A 19,197-nucleotide genomic window follows, 5' to 3' on the forward strand; every position below is an offset into this window, starting at 1 on the left:
TCGCCCAGGTGTCCATCGATCTCCTTGACCGATATATCCCTCGTGCGCAAAGATCAAAACGCTTCACGATTGTATGCAAAATATCGATTTCGTCTATCGGCCGTTCTAACAATACCATCGAGCTGACAGCTCCTTCTGCTTCCTTTTCCATTGTGTCACAGAATGGAAAGCACTACGTGACATCCTGACCCCAATGTCAAAGGCGCGGTTTGACATCCCCGGTCAGTCAGTATACGTTTCGTGAGAGAGTGACTCGTGGTATGCACGTATGCACCCCTTACGTCACTCTTGCTAATTCCTTTTTAAATTTCGTTTTTTCCTTTTGCTAATTCCTTTAACGATTTCATTTATCTTTGAATATATAAGACCGACGTTAGTTATCTTACGTTTATAGAAATATATAAAATTAACAATAAGAATAAATATTTCTATTTTCTTTTTTAGCTTGTTAATATCTACAACAATTCATTTCTTTCATTCCTTTCTATTCGATAAAATATCAATCGATATGGAGTCTATTATAATTAAATATCCTTTCAATCATAATCTTAATTAATGCCGATCAATTTCTCATTCCCCACTTTGATTTCAATCAAGAAATGTTAAGAAATTCAAGGTTAAACATTCCATCGTATTGTTGAGATAAAGATCAGCATCGACAAAATAGGATCGCAAAACTCCGAGTAGAAATATCTCGATGGTACTTTCAAACTTTCACGGCTTTCGTGAATGCCTCTTAAGAGGTGCCAGAAACGAAGTTTCAAGCTGTTCACGGTGAAAATGTTAAATCCTAGGATGAGCCAGAGTCGTCCATTCGTATCTATGTATACGGTCGACCGTTCGGTCGGTCGGTCGGTTGGTTCGTTGGTTGGTTGGTTGGTCGTTGTGCAACGCAAAGAGGAGGCCGATGATTTGCTTTCACTGACTCACCTTTAAACGTGATATTACGATTACCATTAACATTAACACACGAGTGGCATTTCGAGTTGGTTTCCTAAAATTTAACGCCTCCGTAATAACAACGATTTAATTGATAGCTGGGTGAGACAGCTACTAGCAGGTTGCTCGTTTATTAATCGGTCAAACTTGAGTTCTTAGCTATAAATGATAGGTATAGAAGATAGAGCTCAATTTCAAATCGATTGCATGTATTTACCTTCGTCTAAAGACACAAGCGGTTACATTCTATTAAAAGAACAATAATAGCGCACGTTAATTCGACGTTTTATCGTCTAGATAAATCTGAAGCAGCTCTTCTCTAATCGTAAGTGGTCTCCACTTCGTATCGTATCCGGCATACTCTTTCTCTCTCTTTTTCTCTTTTATTTTCTCGCTATTTGGATTTCGTCAGCATCGATTATTTCATTGAAGAAAATTACATTAAACTTTTTCACGCTAGACCGATCACTTAAAGACAATTTCCTTTCTTTTTAACATCACGATGTGACGTTAAGATAACATTGTCCTTTATCTATCCATAGAAATCTTTGGTTCCACCAGATCATTTTCGAAATACTTCTCGATGTGACTTTGTCTCTAATCGAGATTTCCCACTTGACTTTTCACACGAAACGAACTGACGAGTAAGTATACATACTACGTATATAAAAATAAAGAGTGTAAGAGGGAAAGAAAGAAGAGAGAAAAAAAAGAGAGAAAGAGAAAGAGAGAGAAGAGCAAGAAGGAGCATAATTTAAAACTTTTAAATAAAGGCGAATCTCTTCGATCCTCCTCGTTCGATTTCTTCAATGTTCATCTTTATCTATGAACGTGGAGGATCGAATAAAAAGGACAGTTACATGTTTGAGATGTTATGGGCAGTTCCTTCTGGCTGTTATAGTTAGTGTCCTGGAAAGCTAGCTAGTTCGAAAAGTGATATATCCTTAAAGAAGAACAAGAAGAAGAAAAAAAAGAATTAGACGATCATCTTCGTTGTCGATCACGAACGAATCGTCCTGACATTCGTGATACTCGTAAAGAACGATAAGAATAATATGATGAAAAGAGAGAGAGAGAGAGAGAGAGAGAAAGAAAAAAAGAGAGAGATAGATAGAGAGAAAGAGAGAGAGAGAGAGAGAGAGGGAGAGGGAGAGAGAGAGGAAAAGAGAAAGACAAAGATAAAAGAGAGGTCGAAAAACGTAGAGTCGTGTCTAATATCTTCTGTAAGGCTCCTCCTCCTCTGGATGAGCCGCGTTGTAGCTGAGGGCTCGTTGGATGGCAGGTGGAATGGGCGGTGGTGTAGGTAGGTGAGCACCGCTCGCTTGGAAACCGTTCTCGTCTGCGATGTAAGTGACCAATATCGGTGTACCGTCTGGTGCCGTGTAACTATATTGACCTCTGACCTCCTCGATCTGAGCTGGACCAATGTTCTTTGGACGTCCTTGTTCCGCTACCGAGATTCCATTTTCGGTGTCATAGCTGAAACGAATTTTTGATTTTGATGGAGAATTTTTTGTTTTATAGTTATAATACATATATGTTCGATCGTGGTGGAAAAAGTTGGTTCTCAGGTTACGTCTAGTAATTCGAAACCGAGGTCTTTCGCTTTCCAGACGACTATTTTGGATTATTAAATTATTCTTGTCTTTTAGGTCAATTTACTTGCCAATGTCTATTTAAATTAGGAATCAAGATACTCGTCTCTATACGCACACACACACACACACATATATATATATATATGTATATAGATATGAACAGGATGTTAAGAATTGTTTAGCTTTGAGAATATGTACATTCTATTAATTATAAAAAAAATAGAATTCTATTACCAAGAACGATGATAATTGCTGGAAATATCATAATAAGAATTTCCTAGAAACGGAACTACTATTGACGATATGTCATATATACGACGATAAAAATCTAAAGGAAAATAGACGTGATTATGTAAAACGGAGAAAATAGGTTTCTTCCGGATGTCGATGATAATTTTATTAGAAGAATAGATCCGGATTTTTTGTGATGATTCTTATACGCAAAAAAAAGAAAATAAAACCGAGTTGACCTCGTGGTAAAAGAAAGGTGAAGTTGTGAAGGGGAAACAATTGAGAAAAGAAACGAAGGGCTTACGAAGGACGAAGATAGAAAGTTAAAGATAAAAAGAGAAAGAGAAACGTCGAGTTTCAGGAGCAAAAAGAGAGGTGTCGAGTAAATCCGTGAGGCGTCTCACACGCAGGTGTCATGGGAGGGGCTGAGAATAGTTAGGTACGATCTTACGAAGACACACGGACAGCCAGTGTGCCCGAGGATGGGACGGTGGACAGGTAGGTAGGTAGGTAGATAGGTAGGCAGATACGTAGGTAGGTAGGTCGATTGTAATTGTTCGATTGCGCAATCCGTTATTGCGAACTGCGCAAGCGATTAACATGGACGATTAACATCGAAGTCAATTAGCTATCTTTCTCGAGCGTGTGTATATACAACGGTTCGGTGGCTGTATCACAATGTTGCTTCTCGTGTTTTACTAGGATTCCTTCGTGATGAAGAGTTCGATCAGTTCTATCAGGAAATAAATCTGGTTAAGTGTATATAATGATGTTCAAGAGTTTGGAAATAAAGTGAGATAGAGAGACAGAGAGAAATAGACAGATAGAAAAAAGTTTCGTATTTTCTTTTGTACTCGAAATTTCGTAGTCCAATCGTTCTTATTCTTTCGAAGGCCATTCATTCGTCGTGCTCATCGGAGCCGAAAATCGTGGTTTGATCGGAAATAAAAATGGAGGCGAACGTGCTAATGAGCACGATTACATCTTCGACGCGTGACGAGGAGTTATAATACGCGCGAATTATGCCGGGTATATGTAGGTATATACGTAATTTCAAGAGGAAAGAGCAACCGAGATCCTTCGACCGTGTCGAGATCGCTCTCGAGGAAACGAAACAAACGGACGAACACCTCGGTGCCGTTTATCGATGGAAGGACGGTCTCACCTGTAGGAATAAGATCCGTCTGGTGCTGTGTCTTTGGATTGTCGCAATATGGCGATATGTCTGCCGTAGTACTCGGGGTTGTATGGATATCTGTTGTATTGTGCGTACGACATCACCGTTAGACAGAGTAACAGCACCTACAAACGTTCAAAATAAAAAGAATTTCAAAAGCGTATTAAAAAGAAAATTCTGACATTGTCACCATGGAAGTAAAAACGTGCACCATATTTCAAAGTAAATTTAATATGTAATTTAAGCTTCTTGAAATATCCGTCGTCGCTAAAGATTCCAATTGCAAATACTGATTTATTCGCGATATTTTTTTCTTTCTTAAATTCCATTATAAAGTCACCTTGGAACGCATCTATCGCGTTCACTTAATTAATTTCTTCGAATAAAACGCAGGACAAGCGTGAATAATCCGCGCGTTAGTCACGATCGAAAGGATGTTCCTCGGGAAAAGCAGGACACATGTGGGACGTTTGGAACGTTGAAAAAGTTTCGATCTCTATGGAGTCTCAGCGAGTTTATGAATAATAATAAGCATAACCGAGAACTGCGCCTCACCCGCGGTTTCTTCACTCGCGGTCATGCTGCGAATGAGTATGCGCGCGGCACGTGTCGCTACGGCGCGTCCTTTTGATATGCCAATTAGCCGCACATCCTACGATTTTAAACGATAGGTTTAAATAATGTTTTAACGAACTACCGAACCTTAGCGTTGTTATTATTAATTATCATACCAATAACAATGTTCTCTCGCGTTGATCTTTTGTTAACAAAGTTATGAAATAAAATAAGTCAATTAAAATTGATAATTTAACAATGACTTTGTAACAACGTCCATCAAATCCTTTCTAATAGAAGCATAATTAATATAAAACCAAGAAATTGTATTGATAAAAGCCAAAGTCAAGACGATAATCTCATTTCACTCACAAGGATCTTCATAGTGTCTTCTTAAATTCGTAAGAAATAACCGAATGCGCGAGATCAAAATGGCGTGTAGAATGACAAATTGGCCAAGTTGGATAGATGTAAATTACTCGATTTCACGTTCACCGAAACGACGAAGAAGAGGATTATGTGACACACACAGTGGTTCTAGGCACTGCCGAAGCTTACAGTGGCCAGGTTGGTCATGATGAGGTTTTATAGTCGCCGTCGCATTCTCCTTCTGGACTACCATCCGCCCCGCCACAACGACAACGATGCTTAACGAGAGGTTGAAGGGGAGAATTAATCTTCGAAGCCTTCGTGTAATTCGAAGCAGCCGGTTGCACTTAAAAGATGGCACATTCCCTCCCTCCCTTTCCCTTTCTTACTCGAGCTATTCCGTGGGCCGTATGCGCCCCTCCCGCGAATTCGAGAAGAAGATTCGCCTGACTTAACCTGACCTTTCGTGCCCGATACGATAATAATTATTACTTATACTCGAACTCCGTTCTTTGTATGCTCAGGATTTTTCGCGACGACTACTTTATTCTCATTTTTCTTTCTATTTATCTATCTATTTATCTATCTATAAATGTATGTATGTATATATATATATATATATATATATATATATATATATACACATATATATATCATTTATACGTTCGTATGCACATACATAAGTATATTGTGCATATATTGTACATTTATATGAGAGATAAAGACACATCGATAATATGAAGAAATTTTGCTATCTCGTAAGATTATTGATTGGTAAATTATTCTCTTAATATTACTCCTCTTAATATTACTTTCCAAATAATTTCATAATATAAACTATATCGAATCTCTCTCCGTTTAAATATAAACGTTTGTTCTTTACGTAACATTCATATTTGAAGAACACTTTAATTATCAGTCAGGTCTCAAGTATGTCGAGAGAAAAAATTGAAAATAAGAAAGTTTAATTGATATATAATCATCAATTTGATATCGTTGATCATATAATGTCGTTCTCACGCCAATCAGTTTTCCTTTTGTGTATCCGTCGAACTAACTGCATCTAATCGAATATGTCTGACAACAGTACGATAAATACGCAGGAGAATTCGATTTTGAATGTGACGAGCATCTCGTCAAACCGATCATTATCTCATACGCGTTGTAACGCATCTTGTAACACGTAGAGCAAGACGACCTCGCCATAAGATTCAGATCGTTGGATTTACTACGGATCATCGCAGGGCGTATTCCTTTCACTGTTTGTTACAACTTACTAAACAATTGACCTTACTGTATCCGGGAATACTTACAACATTTCTCAATCGTTTTCATCTTTTTATTAATGACAAGTATCGTTCAACTTCTTTACGTGAACGTGATAAATTAATTTGGTTCTCTAAATTTTGTGACGCACATTAAAAATGTCCTTTTACATTTCCATCAAAGTAGAGCATTTAATTTTCTCTTTTCTCTAAAGGTTTACTATTGTTAACATCTGTATTTCCGATAACTATAATGATAGTTCTAAAAATATATTTTATATAATCGTTATTATATTTTTTGAATATTCGAATACATAATTTACTAGTCATATATTTAATTGAATACTTTGTCGATAAAATAAAGTACTACCTACCGATACAACTGATAAACAAAGATTCTTTATTACGGACTAGGTATCGAAGAGTAAATAATATAGATTTTCTCCTTCCATAAGGTAAAGTTTAAATAACATATAATTTCAATAATTTTATATGAATATACTTCTATTAATTTCAAAAATTTTCTATAGTGGCGCCACTCGAAATTTGTGGCAAAAGGGAAGAAGTTCGTAGTTACACTACTGATTTTTATATACACGAAATGTTGAACACGTATCATTAAATGGTGCGTGTTAATTATATTTATTATTTTCTGTCTTTTTTGTGGAAATGTATATCAACGTCATATCTGGTACAGATCTTTGCAAGACGCATGCCACTATACAAAAAATATCAATATTAGAGACTGAAAAATGTTTGTTTATACTATCTATTCTAATCAATACGAATCCGTTTGTTAAATACACGTATAAGGAATACAGCTACCAAGCTTATAACCGATACGATTGGTCGAGCAATGTTTCTCTCTTGTATTTTAGTTCGTAATTTTTCCGTATATGTCGCTGAAGTCGCGCGCGCTTCGAGCGATAGGCGATAAGCAGTCTTAACTAGTCTTCGTTACCGGTGAATGGTATAGAGAACGTTTGTCGATTGTTCCAACAACAAATATTTAATTCGTGTCATAATCGTTAGAAGTTTGAACTCTTTCCATCCGTTATCCATACAGATATCGATGTGTACGATTTTCGTCTAATATTAATAATTATATATATTATTTATGTGGTAAATTGTGTTATTAACAATGAAGGTGAAGATTTTAACAAGAAATCCAGACGAATATTTGCGTGAAACCAAACGTGATATTCATAAGCGTACGTATAACATAACCTGTGAACATAACCTCTATAACAGTATACATAAGGCATGCGGTAAAAATTAATAAAAGAATATTTTAATTAGTTCCTAGGAATTATGATCCATCACTACATCCCTTTGAAGCAGCGAGAGAATATACAAGAGCCTTAAATGCGGTAAAATTGGATAGAATTTTTGCGAAGCCTTTCATAGGTAATTTGGAAGGCCATAAAGATGGTATATCAGCTATTTGTAAGCATCCTATGCATTTATCGGTTCTTCTTAGCGGTGCTTTCGATGGAGAACTGAAAGTTTGGAATTTATCTAATAGAACATCCGAAAGATCTTTCTTAGCTCATGATGGTATACTTCGTGGTATTACATTTGTCCCTAGTGGACAGCATTTCTTAACTATAGGCGATGATAAAACCATAAAAACATGGAAAGCTGAAAAGCCATCGTTTGGTGAAGAAGAAGAACCTGTTAATACTATTATTAGCAAAGTAAAGAACTATAATTTATTTCAATTATAGTTATTTATTATAGCAATTGTTATAATAATGAAATAAATTACAGTCTCAGTTAATTGGTATATCGCACCATCGAAAAGATCCAATTTTTGCGACTTGTGGAGATACATGTCAACTTTGGGAAGAGACAAGGAATGAACCGATACGTACTTTTAAATGGGGCGTAGATAGTTTACACGATGTTAAATATAATCCCGTAGAAACGAATTTGTTAGGTGAGGCGATGGTAGTATATATTTGTAAAAAAAATATTGGAACATACATCAATGATATTACCGAATTATTTTTTAGCTGCTTGTTCTAGTGATCGTAGTATTATTTTATACGATGCTAGAGAAACAGGTCCATTACGAAAAATTGTAATGAGATTACAAACTAACAAACTTTCTTGGAATCCTATGGAAGCTGTTACTTTCACGTGTGCTAATGAGGATTATAAGTAAGTCTCGAATGAAATTCAAAAACTATTGAGGAAATTTGAAATGCTTTATATCTTTATGGTGATATTTTGTTTTAATTTTTTTATAGCTTGTATACTTATGATATACGTACATTAAAGACACCAGTAAACGTACATATGGATCATGTAGGCGCTGTAATAGACATAGACTATTCTCCTACTGGTAAAGAATTTGTTTCTGGTAGTTACGACAAATCTATTCGTATTTACGAAGTTAATAAAGGACATTCTCGAGAAGTTTATCACACGAAACGGATGCAAAGGCTCACCAACGTGGCTTGGTCTCTTGACAATAAGTATATAATTAGTGGTAGCGATGAAATGAATCTTCGTGTATGGAAAGCTAGAGCGTCGGAAAAATTGGGTGTGGTATGTAATGATTTCGTATCATGATTCTTTTTTTTTTCTATAAAATCTCTCGGTATGTATAATTTATATTTTTAAACGATAGCTTAAACCCAGGGAAAGAACATCTTTGAATTATTGTAACGCATTGAAAGAAAAATTCGCGGCTCATCCACAAGTACGTCGTATCGCTAGGCATAGACAAGTGCCAAAACATATTTATAATGCCCAAGCTGAGATACGAACGATTCGTGAAAAGAGTAAAAGAAAGTACGTGTTATTAGAGAATTTTAAAATGATATTATTTATATATTTATTATTGATTGAATGCGACGATATTTTATTTTTTTGGTGCATTATAGGGAAGCTAATAGACGTGCTCATTCAAAGCAAGGAGCAGTACCATTTGTATCGGAAAGGGAAAAGCATGTTGTACGTCAGGATGAATAAGGTATATGATTATTTTGTGCTACGATTTGTAGAGTACATACAGATATACACATAAATGATTCTACCTTTGATTCCATTTTTATAAATAAATGATAATAACGATTGTTATAGGAAATATACTCAAACTGTCTTGAAAAAGAGTAAATAACCTTTTCTATTGTTTCCAGGAGATAAATATTTTTTTTACTTCATTATTTATTGCAATAAATAATTTTATTGAAATTATACAACGCATTGCTATAATGATTCGTAAACCATTACAAATCTCAAGCATCGATTAATGTCTTGCTTAGTGTAGCTTACAGCGGTTTAATGATTTTCGTCGATCGTTCGTGCGATTCTTTCGCGATTATTTATATGTTGTTGATCAATTTGGCGATACGTAGGTCGTATATATTTTCGTTCGTTGGAACTTACTTTCTTAATAAATGAAAAAGAATTTTGAAGAACAAATAATACGGAAATATTATAGGTATGTTCCGCTCGTTTACGTGTCAGGTCTCTTCGTTAGTATATTAATTCTGCGCTTAAATTAATAGTTTCGAATTGTTTGTTCGTTCGAACGATTGGATCAACAAGTTACAAGTACTATTAAGTAATTCGAATGAGATTATTTGCTTTTATTCAACCATAGTTTCGATAATGTATATAACGAACGTTTTTATTACAGACAATTACCTCATACGCCCATACTATATCCGCTCTTACAATTATTATAATTATCGTTTCGGTACTCGTTGATGATCGATAAAAATGGAATTTATGTATTTCCTTTTCTGGCGTACAAAAGATGGCACGCAATTTTGCTTAATTTTTTGTAGTCCTCTGTCTTTATTTTTTTTTCTTTTTTTATCGGTCGATATACACACGTGCGCAATCATATATTTATAACACTAGCTACGCTCACAACTTCTGTACAAGACTAGGTTAGTCGAGCGATTAAAGTAGCACTATAATTGTGTCCTTTGACTCTAAATGTTCCTTTTTTTTTATTCTTTTTTTTTTATTTATTTAAATTACTTTGCTTTTCCAACTACTTCACGACTACTCCATTCTCGTTTCCTCGTTGCTCTCACTTTTACTCTCGTAATTAAATTATAAGATGTTTTGCGTAACATTAATTATCATCTATATACATATAAACACATTTACATTAATTTGATAACGTACTATCGAGCCGCACGAACATCAATATGGCATGAATACCGAGCCACTTTCAGATCAATATCGAACTATTCGTTCATATAATTTCTTCTTTTCCATCCTTTTTATTTATTTATTTATTTATTTATTTATTTATTTATTTATTTTTTATATTAAGGGAACACTCGAGTATGTTATCAAGTTACACACATCCATACATTATTATTAACATATTAAAGTTATTTCAGTAGTTCGATAATCTTTCACCTTCGTTTTCTCGCGAAGCGTACATCGTGTAGCTTAACTTTGATCGATATTCGAAATTTACTTTTTGATTATAATGTTTGTTTGATCGTTGAGCCTGCTTCGATAGAAAAGAAATTCAAAAAAAGAAAAAATATATATATATATATAAATAATCGATTTCGACGTTCGAATAAAACATTAAATTTGAATCAAAATCGAAAGGGAATGAAATTAACGAGAATAGCTTTGATCGGCACCGTAAATTTCAATGTCATCACGTTAAGAAAAAATGTTTTTGAAGTTTCAACAATCGAGATAGACTCTACGACAATTGGTTTTAAAGGGCAGATCAGCAACGTGTTGTTCTCTCTCATTGCATCGATTGACTTTTGATTTGCACTTTTCTGTGCTATTCGCTAAAATTATTTATAGTCTTATAGATTTTATCACTATCGATGAACTCCGAACGCGATCGTAATCGTAAAGAATTTTGTCAATTACGTTTCAAATCACGTTCGATGTCATCTACCTTCATAATGCTAACCTACTTTCATTGCGATATCACGTCCAATATTTTTTCATGATTTATCGTCTTCACAGTAAACACAATTTATCATTCGTCGTGATCCCGATTAAATCGTGTAGGTTTTTCTGTACACAGACTTGTGTGAGTCTTTTCTCTTAATAAACCCGGCTCGTTGATAGGTCGACTCACAATGTCTATTCTTCGACGTTATTATGAACGTATGAAACATGTTTACGTAATGCATGTTTCTCTCTTCCTAGACGTTCAGATCGGCCATCATTTTGCGAAAATCCGCGAGCGTGTTGTAATCCGGATCCGAGTCGATGTCCGCGAAATCCTTGTTCGAGTCGCTCTTCACGAAGCTGGGATTGTATCGGCTTAACGACAGTGGACACGGCAACAGCTCTGGCATTACGGAATGGTGGGTTATCAGGGCTGTCAGCGTTGTGAATTCTTTCGTAAAGCCCTGCAACAGACACGAAACGATGCTTTGTCTTTTACCCTTTAATACATTCACGGTGCATCGTTGCACTCGTATGGAAGCCGACCGATAAGGCTACGTTCGTGTTTGTAAGTACATATGTATGTACGTGCCAATGTAAGAGTTGATGAGAATGAAGTGGTCTGTCATTTTAATTTTCTTTCGTTTTCTATACAAGTAGGACACATTCAAATTTTATTGAAATTTATTTCAATTCGAAGTTATTATATCCAATTCGATTTGATTAATTGTCGTATATATCGTTGTCGATTTTTATTTATTTATTTTTTTATTTGCTTTTCTCTCTCTTTTTTTTTTTGCATTCTCATAAACTCTTTGGTTTAATAAAGTGTTACGTTAAAGCGAGATATCTCATCTCTCTCTCCCTCGCTGTTTCTCTTTCTCTGTTTGTACAAGAAAGTCGTGAGAGAATTTACCTTATTTGCCTTACAGACTGGAGGGTAGTTAATCGTTATCGCGGGATACAACGTGCACATATACCTTTCGCGTGTGTCAAAATTATTAGGAGAAAGGAATACATTCGGTTCTCGCGACGTGTTTCTACGAGAATGCAATTTCACGGAGAAAGAGAAGGGAGAGAGTTTTGATTTCCCCGCGGTACATCCAACAAAACTCATTCATACTGGTTTCGGGGATTATCAAAGTCCGCAGACCCATTTAATTTATCCCTACAAGGGAAGTTCGGCCATTTAAATAGTGATATTCGAGCGAGAAAATGTGCAAGAGAGAACCTGGATGGTTTGTGTTCTTCCATGGCATCGTCATTACGATATTTGCGAAACTGAAAGCATTACCTAATGCACGTTACTAACTTGTAAATAATTACGGTTATTCGTTTACTCGAAAATAACTATTCTGAAAATCGTTTCTAATTCTAAATAAATACCTATACATATTCTACTTACGTGTATATATATACAAAGCTCGAAATTGCATTGGATTTAATTAAATAATTTTACCGTGCTTTTATGCGCTTTTAATTCGCCTACAAATGTTCGCTAACAAACCTGCAAATGTACAATTGTTTCTTTTTCAACAATTATTTAGGTCGGTTAAGCGTTATTATTTCAACTTTGTATATTCGAAAAGAGAAAAGGAGCTTTGAAAAGGAAAACAAAAAAAATATCCAGTGAATTTTTTTTTTGGGTGTCATCTTGTTTACGAATTCACAGGACATTTCTATGAATTCGCGTGGATGAGTAATTCAACGTGCTTCGCTTTGTATTCTATACCAGCGAAAAGATGATGACTACTCGTGTTCTAAACGAACACAAGAATACCTAGAATGTTTTTTTATAAATTATATAGGTCAAAGTCGTGTATATTCTCTTTTAGGAATGTAAATGCGTCGACATTCAAAGAAATATATATGTCTCTTCTCCACCTGTGTATTATATTATGTGTATATATATATATATATATATATATATATATATATATGTACAACTGTATGTGCAAGTGCGTCATCAGGGAATTCTATGTATAAAATGGAGCTTCGTTATCATTCTCTTTCTCTCTCTCTCTCTCTCTCTCTCTCTCTCTCTCCTTTCTCTTTTCACAATCGTACTCGTCGTACTTTTTTGTTTATATATGTAGTCACGTGAATGTAAATTTACGTTAATGAACGACTTTCGTTCATGGTAAATGTCCTTGGGGAAAAATCGATAAAAACAAACTATCCGCATGTCGAAAAGAAATTGTGTTATTGCGAGTTTCAAGGTTTTCTCTTTTCTCTCTCTCTCTCTCTCTCTCTCTCTCTCTCTCTCTCTCTCTCTTTCTTTTACTCACTCTCTTCCTCCCTCTTTCTTTCTTTCTTTTTCGAAGAGAAATAATGAACGTGAGGACTCGGGAATGTTATGAAGGTATAAACCTTGAAGACTCGTTTAACGAAACGGCCTTTAGACGGCGATAATGGATAAGGGATCCTAAAATAGTAATGCGTCGAATGGTTAGGTAAAGAAAGCAAAGAAAGGAAGAATAGAAAGAAGAAAAAAGAAAAATTTAAAAAGCAAAAGGACTAGAAAGAGAGAGAAAGAGAGAGAGAGAGAGAGAGAGAGAGAGAGAGAAAGAAAGGGAGATTTACCTTAATTTTGTAGCCTTTGTTAGTTCGCATTATGAGATAATGGGCGATTCCGCTCGGTTGAAATTCACGCGGCACTCGGAGCGAAAGGGCGTAACATCCGGGTTTACTGGTGCTCTCTCGTACCATGAAGGCTCCTTCCGGCTCCTGACTCAACACTTCCAACGTTATTTCCCTGAAATCATAAATGGCCGGACCACCATGCACGGGGTATTAGCTGCTGTTTCAGTGAAAATGTAAATTTGTAATACAGAAGTAACTGCCAGGATGATCGTAAATTTATTCGATATCGTTTAATACAAAAAATCTTATCGAGACGATTAATCGATGTTATTTTTTTAATCGATATATTTCACGAGTAATTTTATTTAAATATGTAGAGATACGTATGTATGATTAAAAAGAAGACGACAAAAAAATTACAAGTAATCGTAAATAATGACTTTATTGATTGCCTTAGCGATAGATTATTTTAAAATGCTTACCTTGGTATGCCAGCTTGGAACCAAGGTGCTTTGCGTAGCTCGGCTTCTTCGCTGCGATTATTCAAACTGTCCGTTCTTTCCGGCAAAGGCGGGGGTGTCGGTGTCGATCCATGAGTGCTCCCATCTGCTGGTACCGAACTACTTGAAGTACTAATTTGCGATCTTCTTTTCGATTTAAATTCCGTTTCCGTTCCCGAACTCGGCGAATTGTGTCCTATCCTGTAAGTAAAGTCCTTTTATTATTTAATCTCTTAGCCATTGGTAATCGTTTCTTATTATTATTCAGATATTATTTTTAACTTCAAATATTTTAGCAGCAATATAAAATAAGATGATAAATAATAAGGAAGGAAAAGAGTAAAAAGAGAAATTGTAGAACCGGCGAACCTGTTATTTTCGATATTAAAGTTTTTGGCAGTGATGGAAGCATTGATGGTGTTATCGATGGTCTCGGAAGGTTGTATCTTGTTGTAAGACGGTCTCGTGCCTTCAGAGTCGATAATCGCTTCGTTGATATAGCCACCGGAATGTGGTCTGTTTGAGGGGCTTGTTGGTGTGCTGCTGCCGCTTACGAGGGGACAGCTGTCGTCTTCACCATTTAATCCGAGAACGTCGCGGCCACCGGTTAGGCCCATCGCCAGACGCTTTATCAGCGGTGGCTTGTCCGTCAGTCTCTTATACGAGTTCAGCTCCGTTGGCGAGTTGCTCTCATCGCTACTCGGCGTACTTTGCTGCGAAATACTTTTCGGCTCATCCTCGTTCGTTATTGGACCGAGGACGTTCGTAAAATTATGCGACGGCCGTAGACCCGGGATGGAATTTGGTGTCTGTTAAACAAACCATTTTATCTCACGTTTATTTTTTCTTCACATTTTTTGTTTCTGAAAGCGAATATCATTTCTCAATATCCTTGCTATTGCAATCAAATTAAAGGATGAAATATACAACTCGTAAAACATATAGCTACATATTATGCGTAAATTGTTTTATCATAATGTCATTAAAAATCAATATCTAACGACGAGTAAGTAAATAAAAAATTTGCAAATTTATTTGGAAGTTAGCAATATTGTTGGAACGAAGTGTTTTTAAAAGTCAACGTTAAAACATTTCTTTGATTTTTTATTAAGATAAGTATTCACTTTGTGAATTCATTCCATATGTAACGTGTTTTTTTTTTCTTTCGGAACGGCGAACAGTTTCCAGCCGTTATGGAAACGTCCAAGTATCAGCCGATAGTCGTGTTCGGGGAAATCGTGACAGTGATACCCTTTGTTAGAAAGGAAATAGAGTACGCGCTCCCACCTTTACGCTGGCGAGTCGCAGCGTGGGCGAGCCGGCGCTGCCGAGCTGTACGTTCATGTCCGCTGCGGACGAACCGCTTCCACTTCTGGACGTGGGCGACGTCCGACTTTTCAGCCACGAATTCGAGGACGAATTCCTGCAGCCGCCTCCGCTCCCGGCGATCGAGCTGTCGCCGGACAAAGATTTGTTCTGTTGGCGAAAAAATTCTCATGTTAAAGAGAGAGAGAAAGAGAGAGAGAGAGAGAGAGAGAGAGAGAGAGAGAGAGAGAGAGAGAGAGAGAGAGAGAGAGAGAGAGAATTCTTCATTTTCAGACCGATCGTTCATTTCTCTTTATCGTCGATGACGATTTATAAAAGTACAAATGAAATAGCACGTTACCAAACGTCGATTTAATCGACTTCGACAAAGGTAGAAACTTTCTAGAGATCATTATTATAAAAGATTAAAGAATGTATTCAAAATGAGAATCGTTGTTTTTAAATAATTTGATCTTAATCAAGTTGACTTTTAATTGCATGATTGTTTACAAAATCGATAATTCGCTTTAATTTTATATTTCAATTTCTCAATAATAACTGTGATTCTCATTCAGTGACGTTTTAGTTACATTTGTTTTTTCGAAGGAATTCTCGTGTGAATGAGCTAAATCGAGTTTGAGAAAGTACGATGGGAGAGTATAAAAGAATGGAACGGGAAAGTACGATTTTACAGTGCTTCGCGAGGAAATCAAGTCGGTGGTATGAATAATGAAAGACGAGAGGAAATTTACGTGTCTCTGGGAAAACACAAAAGTCCTTCATGAAGAAAGAAAAAGGGGAGAAAAAGAGTCGATACATTTTTCAATGGCTGGACGCGAGGAATACAATCGTCGGTGTTCCGTCGTTGTCGTTGTCTGGGAAATTTACTTGCCAATCGCGAATTCGGGAAAATCTCGAAGGTAGATCAGAGAGAAGTCTTGACGTCTGTGGACTCAATGTGTATTTGTAAAACGAATACTTGATTATTCGAGGATCGTTTCAGAATTTGACGATTCCGAGTAAGATCTCCCGGAGAGAAGAACCGGATAGCCTGCGAGGAATGAACTGACCGTTTACTCGGAAATACGACGCCGCCGTGGGACTTGGCTCGAATTTATAATTAACGCGGCGGCCTGTAAATGGGACACCTACTGGAGTCAGCAGTGCTTTCGTGTGTGTAAGAGAGAGAGAGAGAGAGAGAGAGAGAGAGAGAGAGAGAGAGAGAAATATAGTCAAGTACGCATCGATCTTTATGAATAGACTCTTCTCTTATTAATACCTGAATAGATATTTTTTTTTCTTTCTTTAAATGCACGTGCTTCTGTTTATTCATTACATTGACCCTTGCATTTACATGTATATATACATGTAAGTACATGTAATATGTAGGTAGTTTATTGACACGATTGCCTGTTTATATGCATAAATAAATATAACGTTCTATGTTAATTTAATATCGAATAAAGAGTTATCGTTGATAAATTATTTAGCGAAGGAAAGAAGCAAAAGGAAAAGTTTCGATTTGTCTTTCCTAATTTCGAGTTAAGAAAGGGGATGAGGAAAGTCGAAGGGAAAGAAAATAAAAGGATTAAATAACCCACCCAGGAGGTTCGATGTTCCTGTTTGTCCTTGCGATAGTGTGGTGAGGATTGCGGCGAGATTACATCCTGAAGGATCGGTTGGCGCTGGAGCTGCGCCACGTACGCCATACGAAAAGCATTGCCGACTATGGTGTTCAATTCTTCCGCCTGCGAACAGAGAGGAAGAAATAAAAATGAGTTGATGTTTTGTCTAAGATTCGGTTATATATCAAACGTATCATAATACGATAAAAGACATATTTTATTGTTTCAGTTATGTTTTAAATATGGTAAAGGAGTACAGTGTTGTAATATATACATATAAGTATCTATATAAAGTATGCTAATTATTTCAATTGCTAAAAGAAATATCTTGATCAAATATTAATCGTATGAATTACGACGTGTTTCGCTCTCAATTTCAATTCGGAAAGTATTACTAAATGACCAATTTCCGATCTTGAGAAATACACTTAAATCAAAAATATTTATACCCTTTTAAAAAATATAAGAATATAATTTCTATTTAAAAAGTAAGTTTCTTGAAGTAAAAAAAGAAGATTTTTACAGAATGCAATTAAAGAGTAAAAAGAAAAAAAAATACAATTTCGAGAAAAACGAAAAGAGAATTGGACAGTAACAAGGTAAAGTCGATTTTTTTAAAAAATTTAATTTTTCATTGTATTTTTTGTTGCGATTCATTGATGAGCAGTCTACCTAAAGTAAATATCGATCGAGTTCGTCGCCGCAAAGACGACCGCTTAATTCGTATCGGCGACTCGATGGTTAGCACGGTTTGGTCCTCCGATCGGCCCACATCCGGTCGACGGACTAATCGATGCCGCGGCAGAGAATTTCAATTAATTAAGCGACCCTCTCGTACGACCCACCGCGCTCTTGCTCAGCGTCAAAGGCCAGACGCGAACTCCGAACGATGCGATTCGATGGTTAGATCGAATTGGAAAGGGAAACTTTGTACTTCCTATCTCTTCGGGTCGAGCAAATCGGTCATTTAATTTTCGAACAGATCAGAGTCACCGCTCTTGAGTACTTACTTTCCTCGAGTTCTTCTCGCGAGCTTTCATGACTACTGATTTTATACGTGATATCGTTACTATATTGATTATTTTATACTAATTGAAAATATTTTATTATACCATATATTGTCGCACAAATATTTATTTAATACTTTTGGCGTAAAATCTATTAATCCTTTTTAATATCTGTTTTCTACCATTTCTTCTATCATTTTTAAATCATACCTTAATTACATTTATATAATTATACGTCAGAAACGTCGGTTGACTCGTAATTTTATAAATTTCTAAACAAAATTAAGTATCACTCGTAAAAAACATTAATTCGATATTCGATTTGTTAATCATTGTATTCTGATCATTGTATACTCCACTATTATACGATCCGAAGTTTCGAAGACACTCGAATAAGTTGAAACTCGTTGAGTCTATCTTATTACTTTTTCTCTCGTCTGGATTCTCGACGAATACTCGGATACTTCGGAATGTGAAAACTCCAAGAGACTATTTCACGGAAAGAAAAGAAAGAGAAAAAGGAGTATAAAAAGGGACCAATTGGTGATAGGGGAAAGGGAAGGCGTTAACGGAAGATAATCGATAACGGAAAATAAACCGCAGCGAACATACTTTACGTGTGGGTAGAACAGCTTGAGAAGAGAGTTAAAGGAAGAAAAACGAAGACTGTCAGGAAACGGTGGAAAGTAAAGAGAAAAGCATGTAAGAGGGTGAAGGTGAGAGTGTATGCGAGCGAGAAAGACAGAGAAAGAGGGAGAGAATCCTACCACTTCCGATAGTATCCGGTACTATAGTTGACTCTCCTACCAGCCGGATATTCGAAATGGAGAAACGAACGTGAACGCATAACTGGTAGCTTCTCTCTCTCTCTCTCTCTCTCTCTCTCTCTCTCTCTCTCTCTCTCTCGTTTTCTCTTCATGTCTCTTTCTATCTAGGAATGCGGTGTATTTGATATTAGCGTTCCGGCCGACGACGCAAAGGGAAATCAGAAGGCATAACTAGTCGACAAGAATTTTTTAAATTTGAATCTTCTTCGTTTATTCTGATGCAGTGAACTAAATTTGGAAAGAGTCGTATATATGTTTAGTACAATTAGACAATTCGAAAGTCTTTCATTCTGTTGTCGCATTTTCTTTTTTTTTCTTCT

At 36.1% G+C, this 19,197-nt stretch overlaps 3 protein-coding genes across 10 annotated transcripts in view; 1 reads left to right on the top strand and 2 right to left on the bottom strand.

Annotated features, from left to right (window-relative positions):
- Positions 1 to 1,131: 1,131 nt before the first annotated feature.
- LOC122638053 (endocuticle structural glycoprotein SgAbd-1-like) lies at positions 1,132 to 5,076 on the bottom strand. Its single transcript, XM_043830673.1, has 3 exons — positions 4,873 to 5,076; positions 3,934 to 4,070; positions 1,132 to 2,418 (listed from the first exon to the last, which is right to left on the bottom strand). Exons 1-3 carry the CDS (start codon positions 4,882 to 4,884, stop codon positions 2,151 to 2,153), a joined length of 417 nt encoding a protein of 138 aa, XP_043686608.1. The 5' UTR covers positions 4,885 to 5,076; the 3' UTR covers positions 1,132 to 2,150.
- A 2,030-nt stretch (positions 5,077 to 7,106) lies between these two features.
- Positions 7,107 to 9,245, top strand: LOC122627151 (DDB1- and CUL4-associated factor 13). Its single transcript, XM_043808058.1, has 7 exons — positions 7,107 to 7,345; positions 7,434 to 7,831; positions 7,905 to 8,073; positions 8,150 to 8,297; positions 8,387 to 8,687; positions 8,770 to 8,933; positions 9,026 to 9,245. Exons 1-7 carry the CDS (start codon positions 7,276 to 7,278, stop codon positions 9,111 to 9,113), a joined length of 1,338 nt encoding a protein of 445 aa, XP_043663993.1. The 5' UTR covers positions 7,107 to 7,275; the 3' UTR covers positions 9,114 to 9,245.
- Positions 9,246 to 10,082: 837 nt separating this feature from the next.
- LOC122627150 (tensin-1-like) overlaps positions 10,083 to 19,197 on the bottom strand; it is a 187,827-nt gene continuing 178,712 nt past the window's right edge. For all 8 annotated transcript variants that reach the window (XM_043808051.1, XM_043808050.1, XM_043808052.1 and 5 more), the window contains 6 exons: positions 17,020 to 17,166; positions 15,401 to 15,589; positions 14,483 to 14,922; positions 14,096 to 14,314; positions 13,614 to 13,785; positions 10,083 to 11,494 (listed from right to left, as the gene is read on the bottom strand). In XM_043808051.1, coding sequence (XP_043663986.1) covers positions 11,285 to 11,494; positions 13,614 to 13,785; positions 14,096 to 14,314; positions 14,483 to 14,922; positions 15,401 to 15,589; positions 17,020 to 17,166 — 1,377 coding nt within the window. In that variant the 3' untranslated portion in view covers positions 10,083 to 11,284. The remainder of the gene's footprint in view (positions 11,495 to 13,613; positions 13,786 to 14,095; positions 14,315 to 14,482; positions 14,923 to 15,400; positions 15,590 to 17,019; positions 17,167 to 19,197) is intronic.

The sequence above is a fragment of the Vespula pensylvanica genome, chromosome 2 (assembly GCF_014466175.1).
Source record: "Vespula pensylvanica isolate Volc-1 chromosome 2, ASM1446617v1, whole genome shotgun sequence".
Lineage (NCBI taxonomy): Eukaryota > Metazoa > Arthropoda > Insecta > Hymenoptera > Vespidae > Vespula > Vespula pensylvanica.